Here is a 26,114-nt window from a genome sequence, read left to right on the forward strand (position 1 = left end):
TAGCTGGGATTACAGGTGTGCACCCCTATCCCCAGCTAATTTTTGTATTTTTAGTAGAGATGGGGTTTCACCATGTTGGCCAGGATGGTCTTGATCACTTGACCTTGTGATCAGCCCACCCTGGCCTCCCAAAGTGCTGGGATTACAGGCGTGAGCCACCGTGCCCAGCTCCTTAATGTTTTTAAATAGCTTTCTAGAGGTAAACAAAAAACAAAAAAACAAACCTAGATTTTGGGGAAATCATTAGTTAGGGGAAAAAAACACCACTGTAATCTACTGATTCTTCCTAGAAACAACTATCACATCACCAAGACTGACTGGATAGAGGACTTGTTATTAGCACAGGATAATCAGAAAATGGCCATTTCTGAACATGAAAGGCTATATTTTATCTATTCAATGTTATTAATGAAGTGCACTATTTTCTTCTATAATACAAGTTTTAGTCTTATTAAGCAATTATTTTCCCTTCAGACGTCCCCCCAGAAAACTGAATAATGGATAAATAATCATACTGATTTTCCATGTAACTGGACTCAAGTAATCATTGCCGACTCTCCTTAGCAGAGTTAAACATCCTGTGAACACAAATTTCCTGAAAAGCTCTGCTACATGATGCACTTTCAGTGGCCCTGTGTATGGAGATCAGTGAGTCAAAATAAACCCTTAGACTGAAAGTGAAGCTCAACCTGGAACAGAACCACTGCCACCAGACAAGTTTCTATATGTGGTTGAGGGACCAACTCCAGTAATGGTGACACACTAGTGCAGGTGGTAACAGTAATGGGGGTGACACACTAGTGCAGGCGGTAACATTTCAAAGGAAGAGAAGGTTCAGGCCACATCCAGTCACCATGAGTCACCAGCCTCAGAGGACTGGGAACGGCTTATGCAAATTATCAAATGCAGTTCAATTACCCAGCATTGTTTTCCTCACCTGCAACTGTTTGTCTTTCATTGTAGAACCAAATACCACATGTTCTCACTTACAAGTAGGAGCTAAACGATGAGAATTCATGGACACATAGAAGGGAACAACAGACACTGGGGCCTTCTTGAGGATAGAGGGTGGGAGGAGGGAAAGGAATAAAAAATGTAACTATTAGGGTCTATGCTTAGTACCTGGGTGCCAAAATAATCTGCACAGCAAACCCCCATGACACGAGTTATATATATAGAAACCTGCACATGTTGCCCTCAACCTAAAATAAACGTGTAAAAAAATGCACCAGAGAATATGTCATGGAAAGGGAATTTCTCTTTTATGTGCAATACAGAAGAAAAGAAAAGCCCTTCTCTTACCTGGATAATGTGGAAAATATTTCATTGCTGTGCACACTGTGATAGGTTGGGTTGAGGGAGGGGAGAGGTTGGAGGCTGGGAAGCCAGGTGGACTCCACAGAGCATGGCTCCTTCTCCTGGGGTGTCCCCATCTCGTGTTCTGTCCTGGGGAGAAAGTATATCAATGCTTGAATATTAACCACCATTCCCCAAAGAATGGGCTTCTGAGCAGAACAAGATTTGAAAACTAGAATTTATATTTCAAAAGCTTTGGAAAAGTGATCTCTTACCTCTCTTTGCTGATTGAGGGAGAACCCTAGGAAACTGTTGGGAGTGTTTTGATTAAAACTTTTGCCAGAGTAATGGATGGGCTTATGTTTTTCTTTTCTTCTTTCAGTCTCTGGTATAAAGTCTCAGCAAGTCAAATCTGGGGGGATGTGAGGAATGAAACAAAGGGGAGACAGTTCTTAGTGTCAGGGTTCTGGTTCAGATAACAATTCAAAGTGTATAATAAGCCCAGAAACATCTGGAATCCATTCAACTGGCCTGGCAGGGTTGCAAGAAAGACTCTCATGAGATTTGTCTGTTACTTCCTGCCCTAATCAGGACATGCATGTGTGAATATCTTTTCCCAGTATGTCTCTACTTTCAATTCCAGGGGAAATGGCATATGTAGGTATGATTGGAATGTGGAATTAGACAATACATTTTGCACATTATTATTAGATGATTATTTCCATAGACCTCCAGTGGTCAATAAAATCTGTCTGGTAATTCACATAAAGTGTAATTTTAATAGAGCTCTATTTTTTCATATGTTTATACATATATGTGTGTATATGTATATATATTGAACACATATGTAATATATATGTATGTTTATTATATATGTATTATATATCATTTATAATATATACATATATATTTTTAAAATGAGGAGGCCTGGATGGTGGCTCACGCTTGTAATCTTAGCACTTTGGGAGGCTGAGGTGGGCAGATTGCCCGAGGTCAGGAGTTTAAGACCAGCCTGGCCAACATAATGAAACTCCATCTCTACTAAAAATACAAAAATTATCTGGGCATGGTGGCATGCACCTGTAATCCCAGATACTCAGGAGGCTGAGGAAGGAGAATTGCTTGAAACTGGGAGGTGGAGGTTGCAGTGAGCTGACTTTGTTTCTCTGCTCCAGCCTGGGTAACACAGTGAGACTCTGTCTCCCAAAAAAAAAAAAAAAAAAAAAAAGAAAGAGAGCAAAACATTATTGTGTGCAGAGATACAGATATAGAAATGCTAGAATCTTTTTGTGTTTCAGGAAAAAGAATATGGTAGCACCATACATGAAGAGACATGATTTTAACTCTAGTCAAAGTCTTTATAGGAAAGCATAACGTAAAATTTTAAGACTTCTTTTCTGTATATCTAAAAATCAGTTACAGCAATTGGCTTAATGAAAAAAAATAGATAAGAATAACACTTAGAATTTCTGTACTTCTCTCCAGGGAGCAACTGCTTAGTACTATAAAGAACTGTAAATATTAATATTTTCTGTTTACAGGGAAAGCTTGAGCATTATATTAGAAGTTTCAAAGACTAACTTCTAAGCCCTGAGCCTTTGCCAATATACTACATTTATTTTTGGCTCTGTGCATGCTTATAGTTTGCTAATACCCCAGTTTTATGCAGGCTTTGATTTTTCTTTTTCCCAAAAGATCTGTCCAACACTCCTAAGAAATTCCCCTCTCTGACAGGTTAGTGACTTTTCCATAGGGGTTAAATGCACCAGTTTGGCTCATTTGGAAGAAACATATAAAGCCAGCAACAGCAATGGAGAGAACACCCAGGAACCCAGTGCTGGGGCCTCATGTCACATCAGAAATGATTCGTCAGCAATACGGTAAGAGTACCCAGGGCAAACAACTTCCATTTCACCACTGGACTGGAAAATAATAATAGAGATGATTTTTTTTTAATGTTGTTTTAATTTTTGACATCTTGTCCTCAGTAGTACCTTTGATATATATATGTACGTACGTGTGTGTGTGTGTGTGTGTGTGTGCGTGTGTTTACAATCTTAGACTCTATCCTTCCTAGTTCCTGAAATACTTGATGGGAGATTTTACAAGTGAAGGAGTACTCCTCCAGGCCAAACATGTGGATAAGAGAATTACAAAAAGCAATTTAAAGACAGCCAAATCAAGAACGAACTGCCATTCACAATTGCTACAAAGAGCATAAAAGAGAATAAAATACCTATGAATACAACTAACAAGAAACATAAAGGACCTCTTCAAGGAGAACTACAAACCACTGCTCAACGAAATAAGAGAGGACACAAACAGATGGAGAAACATTACACGTTCATGGTTAGGAAGAATCAGTATCGTGAAAATGGCCATACTGCCCAAAGTAATTTACAGATCAATGTTATCCCCATCAAGCTACCAATGACCTTCTTCACAGAACTGGAAAAAATTACCTTAAACTTCATATGGAACCAAATAGCCAAGTCAATTCTAAGCAAAAAGAACAAAGTGGGAGGCATCACACTACCAGACTTCAAACTATACTACAAGGCTACAGTAATCAAAACAGCATGGCACTGGTACCAAAACAGAGGTATAGACCAATGGAACAGAACAGAGACCTTGGAGGCAACACAACATATCTACAACCATCTGATCTTTGACAAACCTGACAAAAACAAGCAATGGGGAAAGGATTCCCTGTTTAATAAATGGTGTTGGGAAAACTGGCTAGCCATGTGCAGAAAGCAGAAACTGGACCCCTTCCTGACACCTTACACCAAAATTAACTCCAGATGGATTAAGACTTAAACATAAAACCTAACACCATAAAAACCCTAGAAGAAAATCTAGGCAAAACCATTCAGGACATAGGCGTAGGCAAGGACTTCATGACCAAAACACCAAAAGCATTGGCAACAAAAGCCAAAAGAGACAAATGGGACCTAATCAAACTCCACAGCTTCTACACAGCAAAAGAAACAGTCATTAGAGTAAATCGGCAACCAACAGAATGAGAAAAAATTTTTGCACTCTACCCATCTGACAAAGGGCTGATATCCAGCATTTACAAAGAACTCAAACAGATTTACAGGAAAAAAGCAAACAAGCCCAATCAAAAGTGGGCAAAGGATATGAACAGACACTTTACAAAAGAAGGCATACATGAGGCCAACAAACATATGAAAAAATGCTCATCATCACTGGTCATTAGAGAAATGCAGATCAAAACTACATTGAGATACTATCTCACGCCAGTCAGAATGGCGATCATTAAACAATCTGGAGACAACAGATGCTGGAGAGGATGTGGAGAAATAGGAACACTTTTACACTGCTGGTGGGAGTGTAAATTAGTTCAACCATTGTAGAAGACAGTGTGGCGATTCCTCAATGACCTAGAAATAGAAATTCCATTTGACCCAGCAATCCCATTACTGGGTATATATCCAAAGGATTATAAATCATTCTATTATAAAGACACATGCACACAAATGTTCACTGCAGCACTGTTTACAATAGCAAAGACTTGGAACCAACTCAAATGCCCATCGATGATAGACTGGACAGGGAAAATGTGGCACATATACACCATGGTGGGTAACAGCCCCACCTGTGTTATGAGATGATGTTTTAATCAATGTCTCTGCCTCTGTATCTTTTCTGAGGGCTTTGCTCCCTTCGTTCTAACAAAAGGTGTATTCTAGTGCTGGGTGCATGTCATCCAGGCTGATACTCTGCCCAGCTCCATTTGCGTTACTAGATCCCTTACCAGTCACATTTGTGGACTGGTGGTCGGTCATACTCCATCCCTGAAAGGATGCTGGGACACTCTTCCAGGGATTCATTGACCTCTTACCTCTTTTTCTCCATTTCTTTTGGGGGATGAGGAAATTGACCTTCCTAAAGTGCTATGCAGCCACAAAAAACAATGAGTTCGTGTCCTTTGTAGGGACATGGATGAACCGGGAAACCATCATTCTCAGCAAACTGACACAAGAGCAGAAAATCAAACACCACATGTTCTCACTCATAGGTGGGTGTTGATCAATGAGAACACATGGACACAGGGAGGGGAGCACCACACACTGGGGTCTATTGGGGGGAAATAGGGGAGGGACAGCGGGGATGGGGAGTAGAGGAGAGATAGCATGGGGAGAAATGCCAGATACAGGTGATGGGGAGGAAGGCAGCAAATCACACTTTCATGTGTGTACCTATGCAACACTCTTGCATGTTCTTCACATGTAACCCAAAACCTAAAATGCGATTAAAAAAAAACAACAAAAAACAAAAAGCAATATCCCACTTAGGAAGCCTAATTATATCTAGTTAATAAAGAACAAACAAACTTCTTACAAAAAGGTGAACGTAATCAAACTCTTATTTTATTTTAAATGTGCTGAATCTGAGACCAGTGATTAAATTTTTCAAAGGTGAAGTCTGAATGGCCCTATATGCCTTGAATTTAATGAATAGTAGGTTGCAGTGAATAGTTTATTCAACAAACATATTAAAGAAGCTTGGAAATGAGAAACCATGCTAATATTAATTTACTATTCAAAAGATGTGAGGCTCGAATGATTATTCAGGTAATGATTTTCATTTAGAGAAGAAAGAGATTTGAGAATATGTAACCAATCTATTGGAGGCCGGGAGGAGCTACAGGCAAGTTCTGGCCACAGTCATTCAATCATCAGTTATTAATTATCTATTTACGTGGCAAGTACTGTGCTAGGCAATGGCTATATACAAATAAAGAACTGAAACACTCATGAGCTAGTGAGTAGCAATGGAACAGATTATTGTAATGCACCATGCCAAATGCCATGGTAGAGGTGGCAACTAAGTACTCTATGGGAATGCAGAGTCACAAGATACTAGCTAGGAAAGTTTTTGTTTTTTTTTTTCTAGATAGAGTTTCACTCCTGTCACCCAGGCTGGAGTGCAATGACTCAATCTCAGCTCATTGCAACCTCCACCTCCTTGGTTCAAGTGATTCTCCTGCCTCAGCCTCCTGAGTAGCTGGGATTACAGGCACCCACCACCATGCCCAGATTATTTTTGTATTTTTTTTTTAGTAGAGATAGGGAGGGTTTTGCCATGTTGGCCAGGCTGGTCTCAAACTCCTGACCTCAGATGATCCACCCACCTCAGCCTCCCAAAGTGCTGGAATTACAGGCGTGAGCCACCACACCTGGCTACATTTTTTTTTTTAGATGGAATCCTGCTCTGTTGCCCAGGCTAGAATGCAGTGGCCCCATGACTGCAGCTTCAAACTCCTGGGCTCAAGTGATCCTCCCATGTTCGCCTCCCCAAAACTCTGGGATTACAGGCGTGAGCCATTGCACCTGGCCAGATGAGGTGATCTTTGGAGTCTTGAAGGAAGAGCAGGCATGTTTCTGATGACAGAAGAGCCAGTCCTTCTGGGCAAGGGGAGCTGCCAGTGCCAAGATATGGAGTCCTAAAATCACCAGATCTTTTAGAGAAGCTTAATGCTGATGGAGTGTGGTTTGCTTGTACAGAGTTAAGAGTCAAGAACTCTGGATAGATTTTCCCACTGTTTTCCTGCATTATTCTTGTCTGCTTGCGTAATTTATAAAGTTAGACAAAAGGATCCCTAAGTTTCAAAATTTTATAAGCCTATGAAATCTGGGGAAAAAAATCTTAGTGTAGTTGGATGAAAAGAACTCTTTGGGTGAATGAGGGTGTGGGATTGTTTTCACAAAAGTGAAGTTTTGCAGCTGCCTCACACAGATACATTAAACAAAAAAGAACAACAAGACTTTTAAAAAAATTCTTAGCACATCTTCTTGACATGTGTTTCTAGCACTATTTAGAAGGAAAATAATTTTCCCCCAATAATAGATAACTTTCTTTTTCATTTCTTTAATTAGGCTCCCTCAGCAAATGGAAAGTTTTTGTCCTGGTATCATTAGATGGAAAAGTGTGTGTTTTAAAAATAGGCAACCTATTTCTAAGAATAAGATGAATACATATTTGTTGTCATTTAACTACAGATATGTACAAATGCAGGAAAATAAGGGTCCAAGTTCTGGGTGGAAATGTCTTATCATAAGTTCTTTGAAGACTTCAGAAACCAAAGTGGCCCTCAAGTTACTGGGATGAAAGGAATGACCTGAAAAATTGATATGCTGCTAATTAATGAAAGAGAAATAAACAGAAAACAACTATTCCCCACATAACATGATCTCAATTAAAAACATAAAAGTTGAAAAAATAAGGTGGGCTTATAAAAGACAGATATTTGGGACTTTCTTTCAATACACAATGTTGAAAATTATTATGACTTCATTATTTAAGTAATTTCACTTTAACTCACAAATACAGAGACTGTAGCTAAACTTTAAATTTTAACTCATAAACTCCGGGAAAAGATAATTGCTAGTTTTACAAAGTCTTTTTCATTTGTTTTATTTTTGTTCTTTTTCTTTTTTTGAGGCAGGGTCTTACTGTTACTCAAGCTGGAGTGCAGTGGTGTGATCTTGTCTTACTGCAACCTCTGCCTCCTTCAAGTGATCCTCGTGCCTCAGCCTCCCAAGTAGCTGAGACTACAGGCATGTATCACCATGCCTGGCCAACTTTTGTATTTTTAGTAGAGATGGGGTTTTGACATGTTGCTCAGGCTGGTCTCAAACTAATGAGTTCAAGTGATCTGCCCGCCTTGGCCTCCCAAAGTACCAGGATTACAGGCATGAGCCACTGCACCTGGCCATGATTTATTTTATTTTCATCTCCAAAGTTTTAAAGAGTATTTGAGACATTTTGCTTCTTTGAGATCTGCGATTAAAGACCACTGATTGCTCTGACATAAGCAATTCACCCCAAACACATTTTTACACTCTCTGTAATGGAAAAACAGTGTGTCAGATAGGAAACCTTTGTGTTTCCTTGTTCTGATGCTCTCATAGCAACTGGCCCACCTGCCCAAAGCATATCCACCCTTTAACACCAGAGTCAAACTGTCTCCCCTGTAAAATATCTATAACTGTTTTCTGCTCAGAAATTCTTCATTACCTTTTCCCAGTCACTTAACTTGTAATTAGCCCCATGCTGGCTTTTTAATAAATATCCTGAGCTCTTTAATTGGTGACTCTAAGTAGGTTCTGCTGTTAATGTCTCATCTACTCAATAAGGTCATTGCAGCTTGAGGATACAGACCTTTCCTCTTGGCACCTTCACAGAGTTTAACTCAGTAAATATTTGTTGCTTTTGAATAATTGGTTAATTCAACAAACATTTACCAGGCAGCTACCATGTGAAACTAACATAGGCACTGTATCTTTTTCCAGGTTTGTCACTAAAGGCTGCCAGCAAACTCAAAGTAATTTAAATGAAAAAAATCTTTATCCCTTATAGATTAGTTATTTATGTAAGTTAATTATTTCAAATTTTTTATTTGGCAAAAAAAGGAAGAAGGGGAAGGAGGAAGAAGAGGAGGAGGAGAAGAAAAAGGAGAAGAGAAGGAGAAGAAAGGGAAATGTTTATGAGGCTTTTACAAATCTAAATGTTCATTTTTCATATGTTTATTTAACAGCATTACTATTTATATCATAGGTTTATGGCTAATGGTGTGATGACAAAAGGAATATATGCTATCTCTCTGAACTCAGGGACCTCCCATGGCTCTCTTGAAACAGATGTTAGAGAGAAAAATGCTTGGTGCTGGAAAGTGGAACTAACATTCAGGCAGAAGTTTTCTCAGCAAGGCAATTTACTTGTATAGAAGCACCTCTCTTGCATGCAAGGCAGAGGCAAGGGAGAGCACACAGAACAAAGGAGAGCAGCAGTTTCTATCTGCTAAGGCAGACTTTGTTCTTGTGTCTTTCCTTTGTGGGCTGGGATTGGACTGCACAATCTAGGCTAATTCTGATTGGCTAGAGTTGACATCATCAAGGGGGCAAGGGTGGGATTCTGACAGGAAGGGCAGTTGCACAGGTGATGGGAAATGCTTGGGCCTGTTTGGGCAAAACAGAGATAGAGAGGGCTGATAGACAAATGGGTAAGATTCCTTTTTAGAATAGGACAAAGAACTAGAAACTGAAACATTTTGAAGAGGAACTATTTGTTCTTAACAATTTCCTCTTCTTGAATTCATACATCTTCTTCAAACTTATCTAACATGACTCAGCTTTGTTGTTCTTCTAGGAGAAAGGACCTATTAGTATAGGATTGGGAGAAACTAGGGAAGGTTTTGGTAATAGCTGTTTCTATAAGTCTTTGAACTAGTTTACGAATGCAGGGTATGATGCAGCATCTGACAAGAATGAGTACACCTAGTACTACTGCAAAAGAAGTAAGAATTGAGGCTACAATTCCTTTCTTTTTACTGAACTACTTTTCTAGCTATCCGGTAAAAGGGTTATCAACTTCAGAATTTTCAGCTAGTTCACTGGATAAAGCAGTAAGTCCTTGCAAAGCCTTGGTTATGCTCTTATTGGGGGCAGTATTGTTTGGGACAAAGGTACGACATTGAGTTTTAATCATAACACAAACTCTACCTTTTTCAGCTAATATCATGTCTAGGGCTATTCTGTTTTCTTTTTTTTTTTTTTTTGTGGGGGGAGGAAGGCAGGAAGGGAGGGAAGAAGGACGGTAGGGAGGAAGGAAGGGATGAAGGAAGGAAGGAAGGGAGGAAGTGGGGAGGGAGGGAGGGAGGGAAGGGAAGGAAGGAAATCAAGCAATGAGAGAGACATTGCCAACCTGGATCTAGAGGTTTACAAGTTGATTTTTTTTGAGAGAAGGAAAGAAAAAAAAAAAGTAAAGGAGAGGAAGAAAGAGGAAGAAAAAGAGGGAGAGTAAATGGAAATATTGCTTTATTTTGAAAAAAATTGGGTATTAATAATGGCCAATCAATGTTTCATTTAAACTTATAGGTAGGTGTGATGTGGTATTGACAAGAATGTATATTTTGTGTATTTGAAGTGGAGAGCTCTATAAATATTTATTAAGTTTACTTGTTCCGGATCTGAGTTTGAGTCCTTGATATCCTTATTAATTTTCTGTCTCATTGAATCTAAGTCTCGTATCTGGGTGTTAGGATCGTTAGCTCTTACTGTTGCATTGATCCTTTTATCACTATATCTTTGTTGCTTTAAAATCTATTTTTTCCAATATGAGAATTGCAACTCCTGCTTTTTATTTATTTATTATTTATTTTTGCTCTCCATTTGGTTGGTAAATCTTTCTCCATCCCTTTGTTTTGAGTCTTTGTGTATCCTTGCATGTGAAACAGGTCTGGATGTAACATGCCGTTGGGTTTTGGCTGTGTCTTTTGATTGGGGGATTTAGTCAATTAAAATTTAGGGTTACTGCCATTTGATGTTGACTGGCTGTTTTATCCATTCGTTGGTGTAAATTCTTCTTTATGTTGGTGCTGTTTACTTTTTGGTGTATTTTTAGAAAGGCTAATACTGGTTGATTCTTTCTGTGTGTAATGCTTCTTTCAGAAGCTCTTGTAAAGCAGGCCTGGTGGTAATAAAATCTCTGAGTTCTTGCTTGTTCATAAAAGATTTTAATTTTCCTTCAGTTGTGAAGCTTAGTTTGGCTGGATATGAAATTCTGGGCTGAAGGTTCTGTTCTTTGAGGATGTTGAATATTGGCCCCCACTCTCTTCTGGCTTGTAGAGTTTCTGCTGAGAGGTCTGCTGTAAGTCTGATAGGCTTGCCTTTGTGGGTAACCTGACCTTTCTCTCTGGCTGCCCTTAGTATTTTCTCCTTCGTTTCATCCCTGGTGAATCTAACGATTATGTGCCTTGGGGTTGCTCTTCTTGAGGAATATCTTTGTGGTGTTCTCTGTATTACCTGGGGTTGAATGTTGACCTGCTTTGCTAGTTTAGGAAAATTTTCCTGAATAATATCCTGAAGGGTATTTTCCAGCTTGGATTCATTCTCTCCGTCGCATTCAGGTACACCTATCAAACGTAAATTTGGTCTTTTCACATAGTCCCACATTTCTTGGAGACTTTGCTCATTCCTTTTTATCCTTTTTTCTCTAATCTTTTCTTCACATTTTATTTCATTAAGTTGGACTTTGACCTCTGATATCCCTTCTTCTGCTTGAACAATTCGAGTGTTTAAACCTGTGCATACTTCTCGGAGTTCCTGTATTATATTCTTCAGTTCCATTAATTCACTCATACTCCTCTCTAAGTTGTCTATTCTCAATAGGATTTCATCAAACCTTTTTTCAAAGTTCCTAGTTTCTTTACGTTGGGCTACAACATGTTCTTTTAACTCACCGAAGTTTGTTATTATCCATTCCTTGAAGAGTGATTCTGTCATCAGGATGCGCTCGTTCTCCATCAAGCCTTGTTCCATTGTCGATGTGGAACTGTGATCATCTTTAGAGGGAGAGGCGTTCTGACTTTGAGTATTCTCAGCTTTTTTACGCTGGTTTCTTCCCGTCATTGTAAATTTATCCTCCTGTTGTCTTTGAAATTACCAACTTTTAGATTAGGTCTCTTGAGTGGACGTCCAGGTTGTTAATTCCCAGGGCCAGAGCAGCGGTGTTAAAACTGATGGTGCTTTTCTCCCCAGGATTCTCCTGTCTGGCTTCCTTCTTGTGTCCGTAGTAGGCGACTCTGCCTTCCCGGGGCTCCAAACCTCGGTCAGAAGGGGAACCGGTCCCGTTTACTCTGCGCCGAGCGCTGCCGCGCCAAGGTGCCATCACAGCCGCTGCGCCGGGCCCTGGTGTCCTGCTGGTGAGCCGTGTGGGTCCTCCGAACCTGTTTACTCTGCTCCGAGAGCTGCCGCGCCGAGGTGCCGGCGGAACTGCTGCGCCAGCCACGAGAGTCACGCTGGCCACCTGTGTGTTTCCTGCACTGGGGGATCTTCTGCTCCCTGAGCGACCAGAATTTGTCTGAAAGTGTGGCGTCCTCTAGTTCTCCGCACCTTCCCTGAGAGCTGCAATCTCGGGATGTTAGCGATCGGCCATCTTGGATCGTTCTCTATTCTGTTTTCTTAAGCCATTTGGCTAGTAGGTCTTAGTTGGTCAGCTATATTTTTTTTGACAGCATCCTTGGGGTAATTATTATACTGCTGCTGATTACAATAGATGTAATTTATTGTCTATATTTTTATTAATAGTTACTTATGAAAATAATGACTTAAATTCTGCAGCTACTTAATCTCGGGCTTTGAATCTATCAGGTACTCTCTGTGGGAATCTAATTGAATCTAAATAAACTTGGGAGTCAAAAGACTTATAAGGGGCTTCTCTTACATTACGATGTTGTGATTTTTCTTTCCTTGGTTGATGAAATGCCAGGACAAAAGGGATAGCGAATTGGACAAGGGCACAAGTGCTGCTCCGGTTACTTGACAGAGTGTCTAGTAAGGATCTGCCACTATACCACTATACATCTGCTCTAGGATGGCTAAGGGTGGACCGATGGGTAAGCTCTTGGAAGGGCTTAAGCTCACTGCCTCTCGTGAAGCTTCTAAGGAACGCCTACTTAGAGTCACTAATGAAAGAGCTTAGGATAATTATTAAAAAGCCAGCATGTCTATATACAGTTTAAACAGTACTATTCCTTAGTTTTGTCAAATGTACTATGGTCATGTAAGATGTTAACATTAGGAGAAACTAGGTGAAGAGTATGGATATTATATTGTGTAATAATACAATAAAAAGTTTATCTAAAAATTGCTTTTGGCAATAAAAAATGAGATACTGATACATGCTATGATTTGGATGAAGCTTGAAAACATATGTCAAGTGAAAAAAGCCAGTCACAATACAACTCTATGTTACATTTGTCTGGAACAGGCAAATCTCCAGAGACAGAAAATAGATTAGTGGTTGCCTAGGGTTGGAGGAAGAAGAGGAAGGGGAGTCACCATTAATGGGTACAGGTTTTTCAGAGAGTGATGCAAATGTTCTAAAACTGATGGTGGTAATGGTTAACTATGAGTATTCTAAAAACTCATAAGTGGGAGTTGAACAATGAGAACACATGGATACAGGGAGGGGAACGTCACACACCGGGGACTGTGGCGGGGTGAAGGGTAGTGGAGGGTTAGCATTAGGAGAAATATCTAATGTAGATGATGGAGTGATGGATGCAGCCTACCACCATGGCACGTGTGTATTTATGTAACAAACCTGCATGTTCTGCACATGTATACCAGAGCTTAAAATACAATTTAAAAAATTTTCATTCCAGTGGAAAACAACAACAACAACAAACAAGAATTGTAAAGTTTAAATAGGTGAATGATATGATATGTGAAGTGTATCTCAATAAAGCTGTTTTTAGAACAAATTCTCCCACAAGGTTTTTTTTCTGTGACTGGATGTTGGAGTTCAAACATCATCATGAGACTTAAACTTGGTTTTTCTGCATTATTTGGTTCTTATGTTGGTGACCCCTCAGCTCCACATGGCCCCTCCAGGCTTAAATTGTATTCACTTTCCAGAGTCTGGTGGCATGGCTACGGTCCCTACAAAAATCTCATTTCACTTTATTTTTTATTTTTATTTTTTGAGATGGAGGATCTTGCTATGTTGCTACGGCTGGTCTCAAACTCCTGGACTCAAGCAATCCTCCCACCTCAGCCTCCAGAGTTGCTGGACTACAGGTGCAAGTTCTGATTGGATGATGAGAAAGTTTCTAAACCAAACTCCTCCTAAGTGTATATGATAGGACAGAGGAGTAGGGGTGAATAGGTTTCTGTGGCATTGATAGTTACTCAGACCACAAACAAAGAAACAAGCAAAACCCATTGTTCTGTTAACAGCAAAAATGTGAGTGAATGCTGAGTAGCAAAATAACACATATCTACTCTTTCTTGCTCAATATGTAGAACTTGAAAGAATCTTTAACTTAATGAAATCAATGGGTTTCCTTAAAAAAAAAAAAGCAAACACATGTTTATGCTGTATTTCTAAATTTTTCTCTTTGTATTCAGCAGAAAAAAAGAAAAACCAATAGTAATGGAAACAAAAATTGTACCAGTTTTGAGATACTCTCAAAAACAGTATATGAAAGTTTTGGTGCTTTTGTTTGCAGCAATTTAACTGGTTTCTAACTTTCACTCAGGTGGGGAAACATTATTTACCACCAACTAAAATGCCGATTGTTTCATGGCAGGAAAAAACTGTTCCCTATTGTAGCCATTGGCCACAAGTCACTAGTCAAATATAAGTTGAAATTAGTTACAGTTAAATGCAATTTAAAATTCAGTAACTTAGTCGTGTTAGTCACTTTTGTAAGTGTTCAGTGGTGATATGTAACTAGTGGCTAATGTGTTACAAAGAGTATTTCCATCATGGAAAAGAAATCCATCATTGTACAGCAACAGTTTAAAGTATTTTAATTTTTATTTATTCATTCATTCATTCATTTTTTTTTTTGGAGACAAGGGTGGAGCACAGTGGCATGATAATAGTTCACTGCAGCCTCAAACTCCTGAGCTCAAGCAATCCTCCTTTCTCAGCCCCCAAGTAGCTGGGATTATGAGTGCAAGCCACTACACCCAGCTAATGTATTTTATTTTATTTTTTTTTAGAGACAGGGTCTCACTTTGTTGCCCAGGCTGGTCTCAAACTCCTGGCTTCAAGCAATCCTCCCACCTCAGCCTGGTTCTGGGATTACAGGTGTGAATTACCATTGGCCTTGTTATATTTATTTCTAGAATTTTGTCAGACATCAGTTTCTTCAAAGCATCTCACATAAGACAATTAGGCAGATTAAAAACAAATTCTGGGTAGATTACAAAAAAAGACTCACACTTAGTTACCTTTCTTTCCTGAGTGTTGAGATGACTCCACTCTTATGAGGCTAGCTGGATGCCCTGATTTCAGTGGTTACTGTTAACTGCCCATCCCAATGCGGCATTAGAGTCCTTGGTGGCTAGACCCCAGAGTGTCTCTGTCTAGCAAGCAGTGAGTATTGTTACGTTTCCTTTCCTACCTCATGGGATGTCTCCTGGCAAGTTCATTTGCAAGAATGTTTCTTACTCTAGGCAGAGCCCCAATGTGCTCCCTAATGGGGAGCCAAAGTCATTTGCTCTTGGTCACAGCTGCTGTTGCCACAGATGCACAGTGGCCCTTTCCATGCCAACATTGCCAGTACAACCATCTCATTGAATCTTTTATTGAAATGGGCAGAAACACAAAAATCAGTCCCAGAACACATATTTGGATCACCTTGATCCCTTTTGCTTTTCTGAGTTTCTCAGGGGGACAGAGAACACCAGGGGTCTCTGTGTTGTGGTCTTTTCATTTTCTAGCACAGGGCTTTGTGGCTGCCTTCCCATAAGTTAGAAGAACCAAACATGCACTTGGTAAGGCAGTGCCCTTTGCTCTGTGCAAGTGGGTGGGGTGAGGAATGTCATCAACTCCAAAAGGACTCAGAGCAAATACTGCCGAGGCACTATTTCCATTCCCATATTTGAAGCTACCAGCACCATGTTCTCCTGTCAGAGCTTTTCCTTAAGATCCCATCCTCTCTGGAATGTATAAATCTCCTGAACCCTTAGAGACAAAGCCTTTGCACATTTCACCCACAGAACTCCACATAGCACAAGGTTATACTGAATGATAGCAGATCTTCGTTGACACAGATTTGCCACTTAGAGACCTGACTGTACAGTTTTACTACTTCAGTTAGACCACTAAAATGTATAAATGTTCCTCACTCCTGTAATCCTAGTACTTTGGGAGGCGAAGGCAGGTGGATTGCCTAAGCTCAGGAGTTTGAGGCCAGCCTGGGAAACACAGTGAAACCCCGTCTCTATTAAAATACAAAAGAAATTAACCGGATATGGCAGTGAGCACCTGTAATACCAGCTACTCAGGAGGCTGAGGCATGAGAATCGCTTGAACCTGAAAGGGAGAGGTTGCAGTGAGCCGAGATAGTGTCACTGCACTCCAGCCTGGGTGACAGAGCGAGAATTCTGTCTCTGCAAATATAAATAAACAAATAAATAATGTATAAACATTCTTATAAAATTGCTGCTTAAAGCACTTCCAAAACTAACTCAATTTTGGATTTTAAAATATAGGATATAGAAATAGGCTGAGTGTGGTGGCTCATGTCTGTAATCCTAGCACTTTGGGAGGCCAAGGCTAGTGAATTACCTGAGGTCAGGAGTTCGAGACCAGCCTGACCAACACGGTGAAACCCCATCCCTAATAAAAATACACACAAAAACTTAGCTGGGCATGGTGTCGGGCATTTGTAGTCCCAGCTACTCAGGAGGCTGAGGCATGAGAATCGCTTGAACCCGGGAGGCAGAGCTCACAGTGAGCCAAGATCACACCACTGCATTCCAGCCTGGGAGACAGAGTAAGACTCCATCTCACTAAAAAAAAAAAAAAAAAAAAGAAAAAGAAAGAAGAAAATAAAGAAAAGAAGAGAAAAAAAGAATCTAGATCTTTCTCAATTAAATAAATTAAAATCAAAAAATGTTTTTGCATAACACCTTTACTGAAGTATAATTGACATACACTACTGCCATTTTCAAAGTATGAATTTGATGGGTTTTGACATACAGGAAACCTTTGCCACAGTCAAGATAATGAATCACCAGGCTGGACTGCAATGGTGCAGTCACAGCTCACTGCAGCCTCAAACTTCTGGGCTCAAGTGATCCTCCCTCCTCAGCCTCCCATGTAGGTGGAATTACAGGCATGTGCCACCATGCCTAGCATTTTTTTTTTCATTTTTTAGTAGAGATGGGGTCTCGCTATGTTGCTCAGGCTGGTCTTGAAATCCTGGGCTATGGTGATCCTCCCACCTCAGCCTGCCAAAATGCTGGGATAACAGGCATGAGCCACTGCACTTGGTTTATAAGTATTCTTTGGTGAAGTTTCTGTTCAGATATTTTGCCATCTTTAAAACTGGGTCTTTATTTTCATATTATCGAGTTTTGAGAGTACTTTATATACAAGTTCTGGACACGAGTCTTTTAACAGATGTGTGATTTGTAAGTATTTTCTTCCAGTCAGTGGCTTGTCTTTTTAATCTCTTAAGATGTTTTTGAAAGAGTAGAATTTCTTGACTTTGATAAAACAAAAAATTATGTTTTACTGCATTGTGCTTTTGGTGTTAAAGATAAGGACATTTCATTTAGCCCAAGGTCACGTAGATTTTCTCCTATGTTTACTTTTAGAAGTGTTATAGTTTTAGGTTTCACATTTATATCTATAATATATTTTAAGTGAATTTTTGAATGGTGTGAGGTACATATCACAGCTTTTTTTTTTTGCATTCAAAAATTAACTTTTCTAGCACTGTAGTTGAAATGACTCTTCTTTTATCACTGCTCTTGTACCTTTGTCGAAAACCAGTTGACCGTATATGTGCAGGTCTGTTTCTGGATTCTGTTTTATTTAGTTACCCTCAAATAACTGGTCTCAAGTCAAAAATACATTGTCTAGATTACTGCACTTATTAAAAAGTGGTTATTTTTCAAAATTATTTTGGCTATTCTAGGTTCTTTGCATTTCCACATTGTCAAACCAATTTGTCAGTTCTACAAAACAGCCTCCTAGAATTTTTGCTATGATTGCACTGTGTCTCCTATATGTGGAGTATATCATAATGATATTGAATTCTTCAATCCATGAAGATAGTACAACTCTCTATTTATTTTGGATTTCTTTAATTTCTCTCAGCAATGTTTATAGTTTACAGTATACAAGAGTTGTACTTTTTTGTTAGATTTATCCCTATTTCATATTTGTGATGTTATCATAAATGGTATTTTAAAAATGTTCAATTTCCAGTTATTATTTGCTAGCACATAGAAATGTAACTTATTTTTTTTGTGTTGATCTTGTATCTTACACCCTTGCTAAAATTACTTGTTAGTTCTAATAGCTTTTGTAGAATCCATCAGATTTTCTGTGTATAGAGTCATGTCTGTTGCAAAGAAAGATAGATTTACTCCTTCATTTTCAATTTGGACATCTTTAAATTCTTATACTTGCTACTGAATTGGCTAGAGCCTCCAGTACAATGTCAAGTAGTAGTGTTGGCATTGGACATCAGACTGTTTCATTGGTCTGATAAGATGATGAATTACACTGATTTATTATTTTTAAACAAACCTGCATTTCTGTGTTAAACAAAATGTTTTTAAAAACAGAAAAATTTATCAGGTTGGATTTAAGTTAAATGATTCTGACTGCTTGGTTATTGCAGCACAATTTATTAAATCATGGAAGATGAGTTATTTTTCTAGTTATGACTGTTTCAATAAATATAAAAAAATTTCTTACCTTTTCAGTGAAACTATATTAAAATATGTGAAATTTGTAGTGATCATTACTTTACCAAGGTAAAATGCAATATATTCTTCTCTTTACTCTATTTAGAAATTAGAAAATATCTGGTGTCTACTTTTCCTGAGCTCTTAGGCATTTCCAAATATATACTTTTTTAGTCTAGGGCAAAGTATTTTATGTGGTTCTACTTATTTACACAACTCTCTCTTTTCCCTCTATTTTATGAGACTATTAGTTGACAACTAGTCTAAACTTCCTTTTGGGGGCATTTTCTTAAAGGAGGTTGCAGGATCACTACCGTGGGTGATCCTGGTAGCCCACGGAGCAGGGTGAACATAAATGCTTAAACACTAATACTGCCAAATTAGCTACTGCTCCTAGAGAGATGTACAGGAAATATTCATGATCAAATTTCACTTTCAACTCAGGGCAGGAAGTGACTATCCTCATCAAAAGGGAATTAAGATTCCCTTGGGCCTCAGAAGACAGGGAGGCTGTTTGTACTGAGAAAGTTGCCAAAGTGAGAAGGCAGATAATGAGCCCTTCAGATGGGGAGATAGAGCCAAACAGACATCAATCAGCTCTTTCATGAACCAGTAAATCAGGTGAAGCAGACTAGAAGGAATTCAAGCCTTCAGAAGAAGTATGATGATCAAGACTTAATCCTCAAGGTTGTTAAGCAAGTCCATCAGCAAAGGCTAGGAATTTTTGCCATACAGTGGCTGGTGGTGACAGATTTGGGGACAGGGAGACCAGGGTTGAGAAGGGACTGTGCAATTTCTTACCTATGTTTCCTTCAATTTTCTGTCTGGGCCACCACCAGTTTTCTTATTTGTGTTATTGTGAGATGAAGTAAGTAAACCAGCTAGCATATTACTGGTACTTCACTGTAATAGAAGAAAGATGCCATTCATAACCCTGACTGGCTTCTGAAAAGGATTCTGTTCAGTGGAAGGCCGCTTCATGCCACTGGAGGGTTTGTGTGTGCTGACAGCAGGATCTGGGTTGTGTTGACTTGTTCTACACATTAAAGAAGCAGAATGTGGAGTTCCCAAGGCAGTCTTGGTGGGAAAGGAGCAGAGAAGCGAACGTGAGTGGAGAACGCCAGTGAGGCCAGGCACAATGGCTCACACCAGTAATCCCAGCATTTTGGGAGGCCAAGGAGGATGGATCACCTGAGGTCAGGAGTTCGAGACCAGTTTGGCCAACATAGTGAAACCCCGTCTCTACTTGAAATACAAAAAATTAGCCAGGTGTAGTGGTGTGTGCCTGTAATCCTAGCTACTTGGGAGGCTGAGGCAGGAGAATTGCATGAACCTGGGAGGCAGAGGTTGCAGTAAGCTGAGATTGTGCCATTGCACTCCAGCCTTGGTGGTAGTGTGAGGCTCCATCTCCAAAAAAAGAGGAAAAGAAAGCCAGTGAGAAGGAAGGCCCAGTGAGACACCCCCGAGGGTGAGTAGAAGAGCACCTCCAATAGCCGAATGCCACATGTCATAGACTTTCCCCATATGTTGCAAAGGCATGCAAATTGGAAACTCTTCATTTCTCTGTAATTGAACTAGATTTCGAGTGCCCCTTTTTGCTTGGTAGTGACAAAAGTAATCTGATTCAAGGTTGGCTCAGACACTTAGGATTAAAAACTCACAGCAAATAATTACTATCTTCTCAATCAAGTCCACACTCTTCCAGCAATTTTTTCCCTTCTGCCAAGGAGGTGATATAAGTTCCAGAAGGAAGGGATGTTTTTCTTAAAGATGGAGTCTTGCTCTGTCCCCCAGGCTGGGACTGGAGTGCAGTGACTCAGTCTCAACTCACTAAAACCTCTACCTCCCAGGTTCAAGTGACTGTGCTTTCTCAGCCTCCCAAATAGCTGGGATTACAGGCACCCACCACCACACCCAGCTAGTGTTTGTATTTTTAGTAGAGATGAGATTTCACCATATTGGCCAGGCTGGTCTCAAACTCCTGACCTCAGGCGATCCACCTGCCTTGGCCTCCCAAAGTGCAGTGATTGCAGGCATGAGCCACCATGCCTGGCCAGGAACAGATTTTAGCTGTCATCCAAGTCAGGGAAGAGGATGCTTTATCCCCAGTCATCCTTTATCTTTCTCTAGCTGCTACTGAGCTGAAACTTATCCCCTCCAGGCCTCTGGGTGCATGACCCTCTGCTTATGCCAAAATTACCACTGTTCTCCCAAGGACTCTGACTGCTTGTTCAATGCAAACCACCTGTGTCCTCCTCACTGAGACACAGATCAGATTCCTTCACATCTGTATTAGTCTGTTTTGCATTGCTATAAAGGAATCCAGAGCCTGGGTAATTTATAAAGAAAAGAGGTTTATTTGGCTCATGGTTCTGCATGCTGTACAGGAAGCAGGGCACTGGCATTTGCTCACTTGGTGAGGCCTCAGGAAGCTTCTACTCAGGGTGCAAGGTGAAGGGGTAAGGAAGGAAACCCCTTTCCCTTGGCCTGTGCTTAGGGGAAAAAGAGGAAATGACAGTTAAAAGCCAGCCAGATGAGGTCAGTGGAAGAACCAGTTGGGCACAGCTGACCAGGTCTGGGGGTTAAAAACTAAACCCCCTACTCCTAATCCTATCTATAGATTATAGGCATGGTATGGAGGAATCTTATCCCTGAAGACATTGTTCTTACTCAGCCACTCAAGACCCCTATCCAGTCATGACCCCACGCTTGCTAAATCAATCACAACCCTCTGATATGTGCACCTCTTAGATCTCTTAGATTGTGAGCCTTTAAAAGGGCCAGGATTTTCTTTGTTAGGGAGCTCGGTTGTTGAGGCATCTATGCCTGCTGCAGCTCCTGACCAAATAAAATTACCACTTCCTTCCCTGTTCGGTGTTTGAGAGGGCTATTTGTGGCCGCTCCTGCTTCGTTTTGGTCCCTGACGAGGAAACGAGTTTCGGACGGTGGACAGCCGGGACAGCCTTCCAGGCGGTTTTGCCTTGCCCTGCAGAGCATCCCTGCTGGGGACTGCAGCCTGCTTGGGCAACACAAGTCATGAGAGCACTCCTGGGTGGGCATTGGCCCTAGTGGAAAGCCTCGCTGGAGCAAGGCAGGGTAAGCCCCCACAGTGCGGAACCACTCAGTGGCTGAACACCAAGAAGGAACAGGTGCCTGAAGTGTCCAGACGTCAGAAACACTGTAGGACTTGTCTTGGGAACTTGCCCACCCCACTGGGTAGATGATCATCTGTTTTGGCACTTTGAGCTTGATTTTTGTTTCTTTGTAACTGGTCTCAGTAATCTTGTGTTCTTAGAATTTGGGTGGTGGGAGGTGTGTGTGTGTGAGTGTGGAGTGGCCCAATTGGGCTCACCAGCCACAAAGTATGGGGGCCGCAGGTCCGTTAGAGTGGGCGGTTCATCCTGAGTGCATTGTGGGGCCAGCTGGGACCAGGGGTGATCAGCATAAGGCTAAAGGAGGTATCCTCACAATGTAGGTATTGTGGAGGGGAGTAACGATCTCTCCAATGCCAAGCGGCATCTGAAACACTCCCACTAGGGGGACGGTCCTACCGGTCTGAAGCAAAAGTGAAGAGAGAGAGTGTGTTGTGCTGAAATGGGCCAGAGACTGAAGGTGGAGTACAGAGTCCCGAGTAGTAACATCAGGCAAAGTCCACGAGAAACCCTTCTACCTTTTGGTAGCGCTGTTCTTAAGGAGATGGTTAAAACACAGAGCAAACCTCCACCAAAAAAATTTCAAAAAGGGATTTAATGGAGATTATGGTGCCACCAAGACACCAGGAAGACTTAGAACTTTGTGTGAAGTGGCTTGGCCAGCAATGGAGGTGGATTGGCCCTCAGGAGGAAGCCTAGATAAGTCTCTTGTCTCCAAAGGAGGGGAACAAGGTTATAGGCAAGCCAGGACACCCTGACCAATTCCCACATATAGACTCTTGGTTACAGTTGGTTTTGAACCCCCCACAGTGGTTAAGGGACCAGGCAGCTGCAGTTCTAGTGGCCCAGGGAAAGACAGGTAGGGAAAGATCTTGCTCCGCCTGCCAGAGGACACAGACTCATAAGGTCTTGGCCAACTTGGCACCAGAAGACTCTTTGCCAGTAGCACCCCTCCAATGGTACCCCCTCCTTACTTGGAGAAGAGGTCTCCCACTCCAGAGCCAGAGGCCTCTGTACCTCCACAAGATCCGAATACTCCTAAACCACTCAGAGTGAAAGGAAAAGGAAGCATAGCTTCATGAGGCACTCCTCCCATAGCAGCTCCCTTCCCAGAAAAATCACCCACTTTGGCAGCCCGGTTACGAATCAAGGTGGGAGTGCAAATGCCTCTAAGAGAACAGAGGTACACTGGAGTAGATGAGGATGACCACATGGTAGAAAGGCCTGTCTTCATATGTATACCATTCACTTCGGCCGACTTCATAAACTGGAAAAATAGCAACCCATTCTACACTGACAAGCCACAACCTTTAATTAACCTGCTTCAGACTGTCATCCAAACTCATAATCCCACTTGGGCTGATTGTCACCAGCTGCTCATGTACCTTTTTAACACTGATGAGAAAACACCCAGTCAGCATCTAAATGGCTGGAAGAGCATGTTCCAGCTGATTACCAGAACCCCCAGGAGTATGCAAGGACCCAGTTGCCAGGAACTGACCCTCCATGGGACCCAAATACCTTAGAAGGCATGCAGAGGCTAACTCGATAGGAGAGGCTTTGCTGGAGGGAGTAAGAAAAGGAGCACAAAAAGCCATAAATATATACAAAGTATCTCAACTTAAGCAGGGGCAAGATGAAAGTCCAGCACAGTTTTATGAAAGACTGTGTGAGGCCTTCCACATATACACTCCCTTTGATCCTTAGGACCCTGAGAATCAGTGCATGGTCAGAGCTTTAGTCAGAGTACAGATGATATCAGGAAAAAGTTACAAAAACAGAATGGGTTTGCAGCCATGAGCACTGCGCACTTGTTGGAAATAGCCTAACAGGTGTTTGTGAATAGAGATGCAGTAAGCCGCAGAGAGAAGGAGTAACAAAACCGGCTAAACATCAATTAGCTGGCCGCAGCTATCAGAGGAACCCCTTCAAGGGAGCAGGGCAAGGGGGTCAGATCAACCATATCTACAGCATAACCAGTGTGTCTATTGTAAAGAAATGGGACCCTGGATAAATAAGTGTCCTCAGTTGGCAGGGGAATAAGCAAGAAGCCTCAGAAAAAGATGAGGTTACCCTGTTTAGCTTGGCAGGGGGGCCATTACACTGAAGGAGACCAGACTCGAATGCCCCCAGAGAGCCCATGGTCAGGATAAAAGTAGGGGGCAAGGACATTAATTTCTTGATCAACACCAGGGCAGAACACTTGGTGGTAACGCAACCCGTGGCCCCTTTGCCCAGCAAGACAATAAACATAACTGGGGCAACTGGAGTATTGGAAAGGCAGGCTTTCTGAACCTGTTAGGTGGGAGGCCATGAAATTATACACCAGTTCTTATATATGCCAGACTCCCCCCTACCCCTTTTGGGGAGAGACTTGCTCAGCAAACTAAGAGATACCATCACCTTCACTGATAAGGACTCCCTGCAGTTAAAACTGCCTCAGGTAGGGATTATCATGGCCCTCATTGTCCCTTGGGAGGAGGCGTAGAGACTCTTCCTAACTGAAACAGGATGAGAATTAACCCCTGTTCTAGCCAAGCGATGGCCATGAGTCTGGGCAGAGGACAACCCCCCCCCAGGGTTGGCAGTAAACCAAGCCCTGGTGGTTATTGAGGTAAAGCCAGAGCATTATCCAAGACAGAGACAGTACCTGGTCCCAAGGGAAGCTTTTGAAGGCATCCAGGTCCATCTCAGATGCCTGAAAATTTATGGTATTATATTCCTTGCCAGTCTCCTTTGAACATGCCTCTCCTGGCTGTCCCCAAGCTGGGAACTAAGGACTACCCACCAGTGCAGGACCTGCGCTTGGTCAACCAAGCAACCATGACCCTGCACCCCACAGTGCCTAACCTGTACATGTTGTCGGGGTTATTGCCAGCTGAGGACAGCTGGTTTACTTGTTTGGTCTTAAAATACGCTTTCTTCAGTATCAGGCTAGCTCCTGAAAGCCAAAAGCTGTTTGCCTTTCAGTGGGAAAATCCAGAAACAGGCGTCACTACCCAGGACACCTGGACCTGGCTAACCCAGGGGTTCAAAAATTCCACCACCATCTTCGGGTAGGCACTAGCTTGGTACCTCCAGAATTTTCTGCCAAGAGCCTAGGCTGTGTGCTGCTCCAGTATGTTGATGATTTTTTATTGGGACACTCCACAGCAATCAGGTGTGCTAAGGGAACAGATGCTTTACTTCGGCACCTGGAAGACTGTGGTATAAAGTGTCCAAGAAAAAGGCTCAGATCTGCAGGCAGCAAGTGCAGTATCTGGGATTCACTATTCAACAAGGGGAGTGCAGCCTAGGGGCAGAAAGGACACAGGTCATCTGCAAACTGCCGGAACCCAAAACCACAAGGCAGGTAAAAGAATTCTTGAAAGCCATCAGCTTCTGTAGACTGTGGATCCTGTACTTTGCAGAGCTGGCCAAACCCCTGTATGAAGTCACAAAGAGGGGAGACAAGGAACCCCTTGAATGGGGAACCCAGCAGAAGCAGGCTTTCCATACCCTGAAGGGAAAACTTATGTCTGCTCCAGTTCTGGGATTACCTGACCTGACAAAGCCCTTTACATTATAAGTACCAGAAAAAGAAAAAATAGCTGCTGGGGTGTTAATCCAAAATTCTTGGCCAAGGCCGGTAGCCTACCTCTTTAAGCAGCTGGATGGAGTTGCAAAGGGCTGGCCTCCATGCCTAAGGGCCCTAGCATGTTAGCCCAAGAACTCCCTGTTAGCCCAAGAAGCAGATAAGCTAACTCTGGGGCAGAATCTAAACAAAAAGGCCCCTCAAGCAGTGGTGACTCTAATGAATACCAAGGGACATCACTGGCTGTCAAATGCCAAGCTAAGTACCAGAGCTTGCTTTGTGAAACCTCAATGGTTTCACATTGAGGTCTGTAACACCCTAAATCCTGCTACCTTGCTCCAAACATCAGAGAGCCCAGTGAAACATGATTGTATTGAGGTGTTGGACTTAGTCAATTACAGCAGGCTTGAGCTCCAAGACCAGCCTTGGACAACCGCTAACTGGGAGCTGTAAATGGATGGAAGCAGTTTCATTAACATCCTTGGAGAGAGGTGTGCAGTGTATGCAATAGTAACCTTGGATACAGCTGTCGAAGCTAAATCACTGCCACAAGGAACCTCAGTCTAGAAAGCTGAACTTACTACCTTAATGCACGCCTTGGAGCTTAGTGAAGGTAAGACTATGAACATCTATACCTACTCTTGGTAGACCTTTCTAATTCTCCAGATCTATGGGGCATTATACAAGGAAAAAGGACTCTTAAACTCAGGGGGAATAGAAAATATTAGCAGGAAATTCTGCAGCTATTAGAGGCAGTCCGGAAGCCCCCACAGGTGACAGTAATGCACTGTTGGGGGCATCAATGAGCCTCCACCTCTGTTGACCTGGGAAACTGCTGACTCA

At 41.6% G+C, this 26,114-nt stretch overlaps 1 protein-coding gene across 8 annotated transcripts in view; it reads right to left on the reverse strand.

Annotated features, from left to right (window-relative positions):
* The window catches only part of LOC128929422 (uncharacterized), a 110,403-nt gene that overhangs the window by 55,745 nt on the left and 28,544 nt on the right, over positions 1 to 26,114 (reverse strand). For all 8 annotated transcript variants that reach the window (XR_013525568.1, XR_013525566.1, XR_013525565.1 and 5 more), the window contains exon 3: positions 1,303 to 1,446. Coding sequence is in view for 2 of the 8 variants with exons in the window: in XM_054243796.2 (XP_054099771.1) it covers positions 1,303 to 1,446 (144 nt within the window). In the remaining 6 variants the exon portion in view is untranslated. The remainder of the gene's footprint in view (positions 1 to 1,302; positions 1,447 to 26,114) is intronic.

The sequence above is a fragment of the Callithrix jacchus genome, chromosome 13 (genome assembly GCF_049354715.1).
Source record: "Callithrix jacchus isolate 240 chromosome 13, calJac240_pri, whole genome shotgun sequence".
In the NCBI taxonomy this organism is placed as follows: Eukaryota; Metazoa; Chordata; class Mammalia; order Primates; family Cebidae; genus Callithrix; species Callithrix jacchus.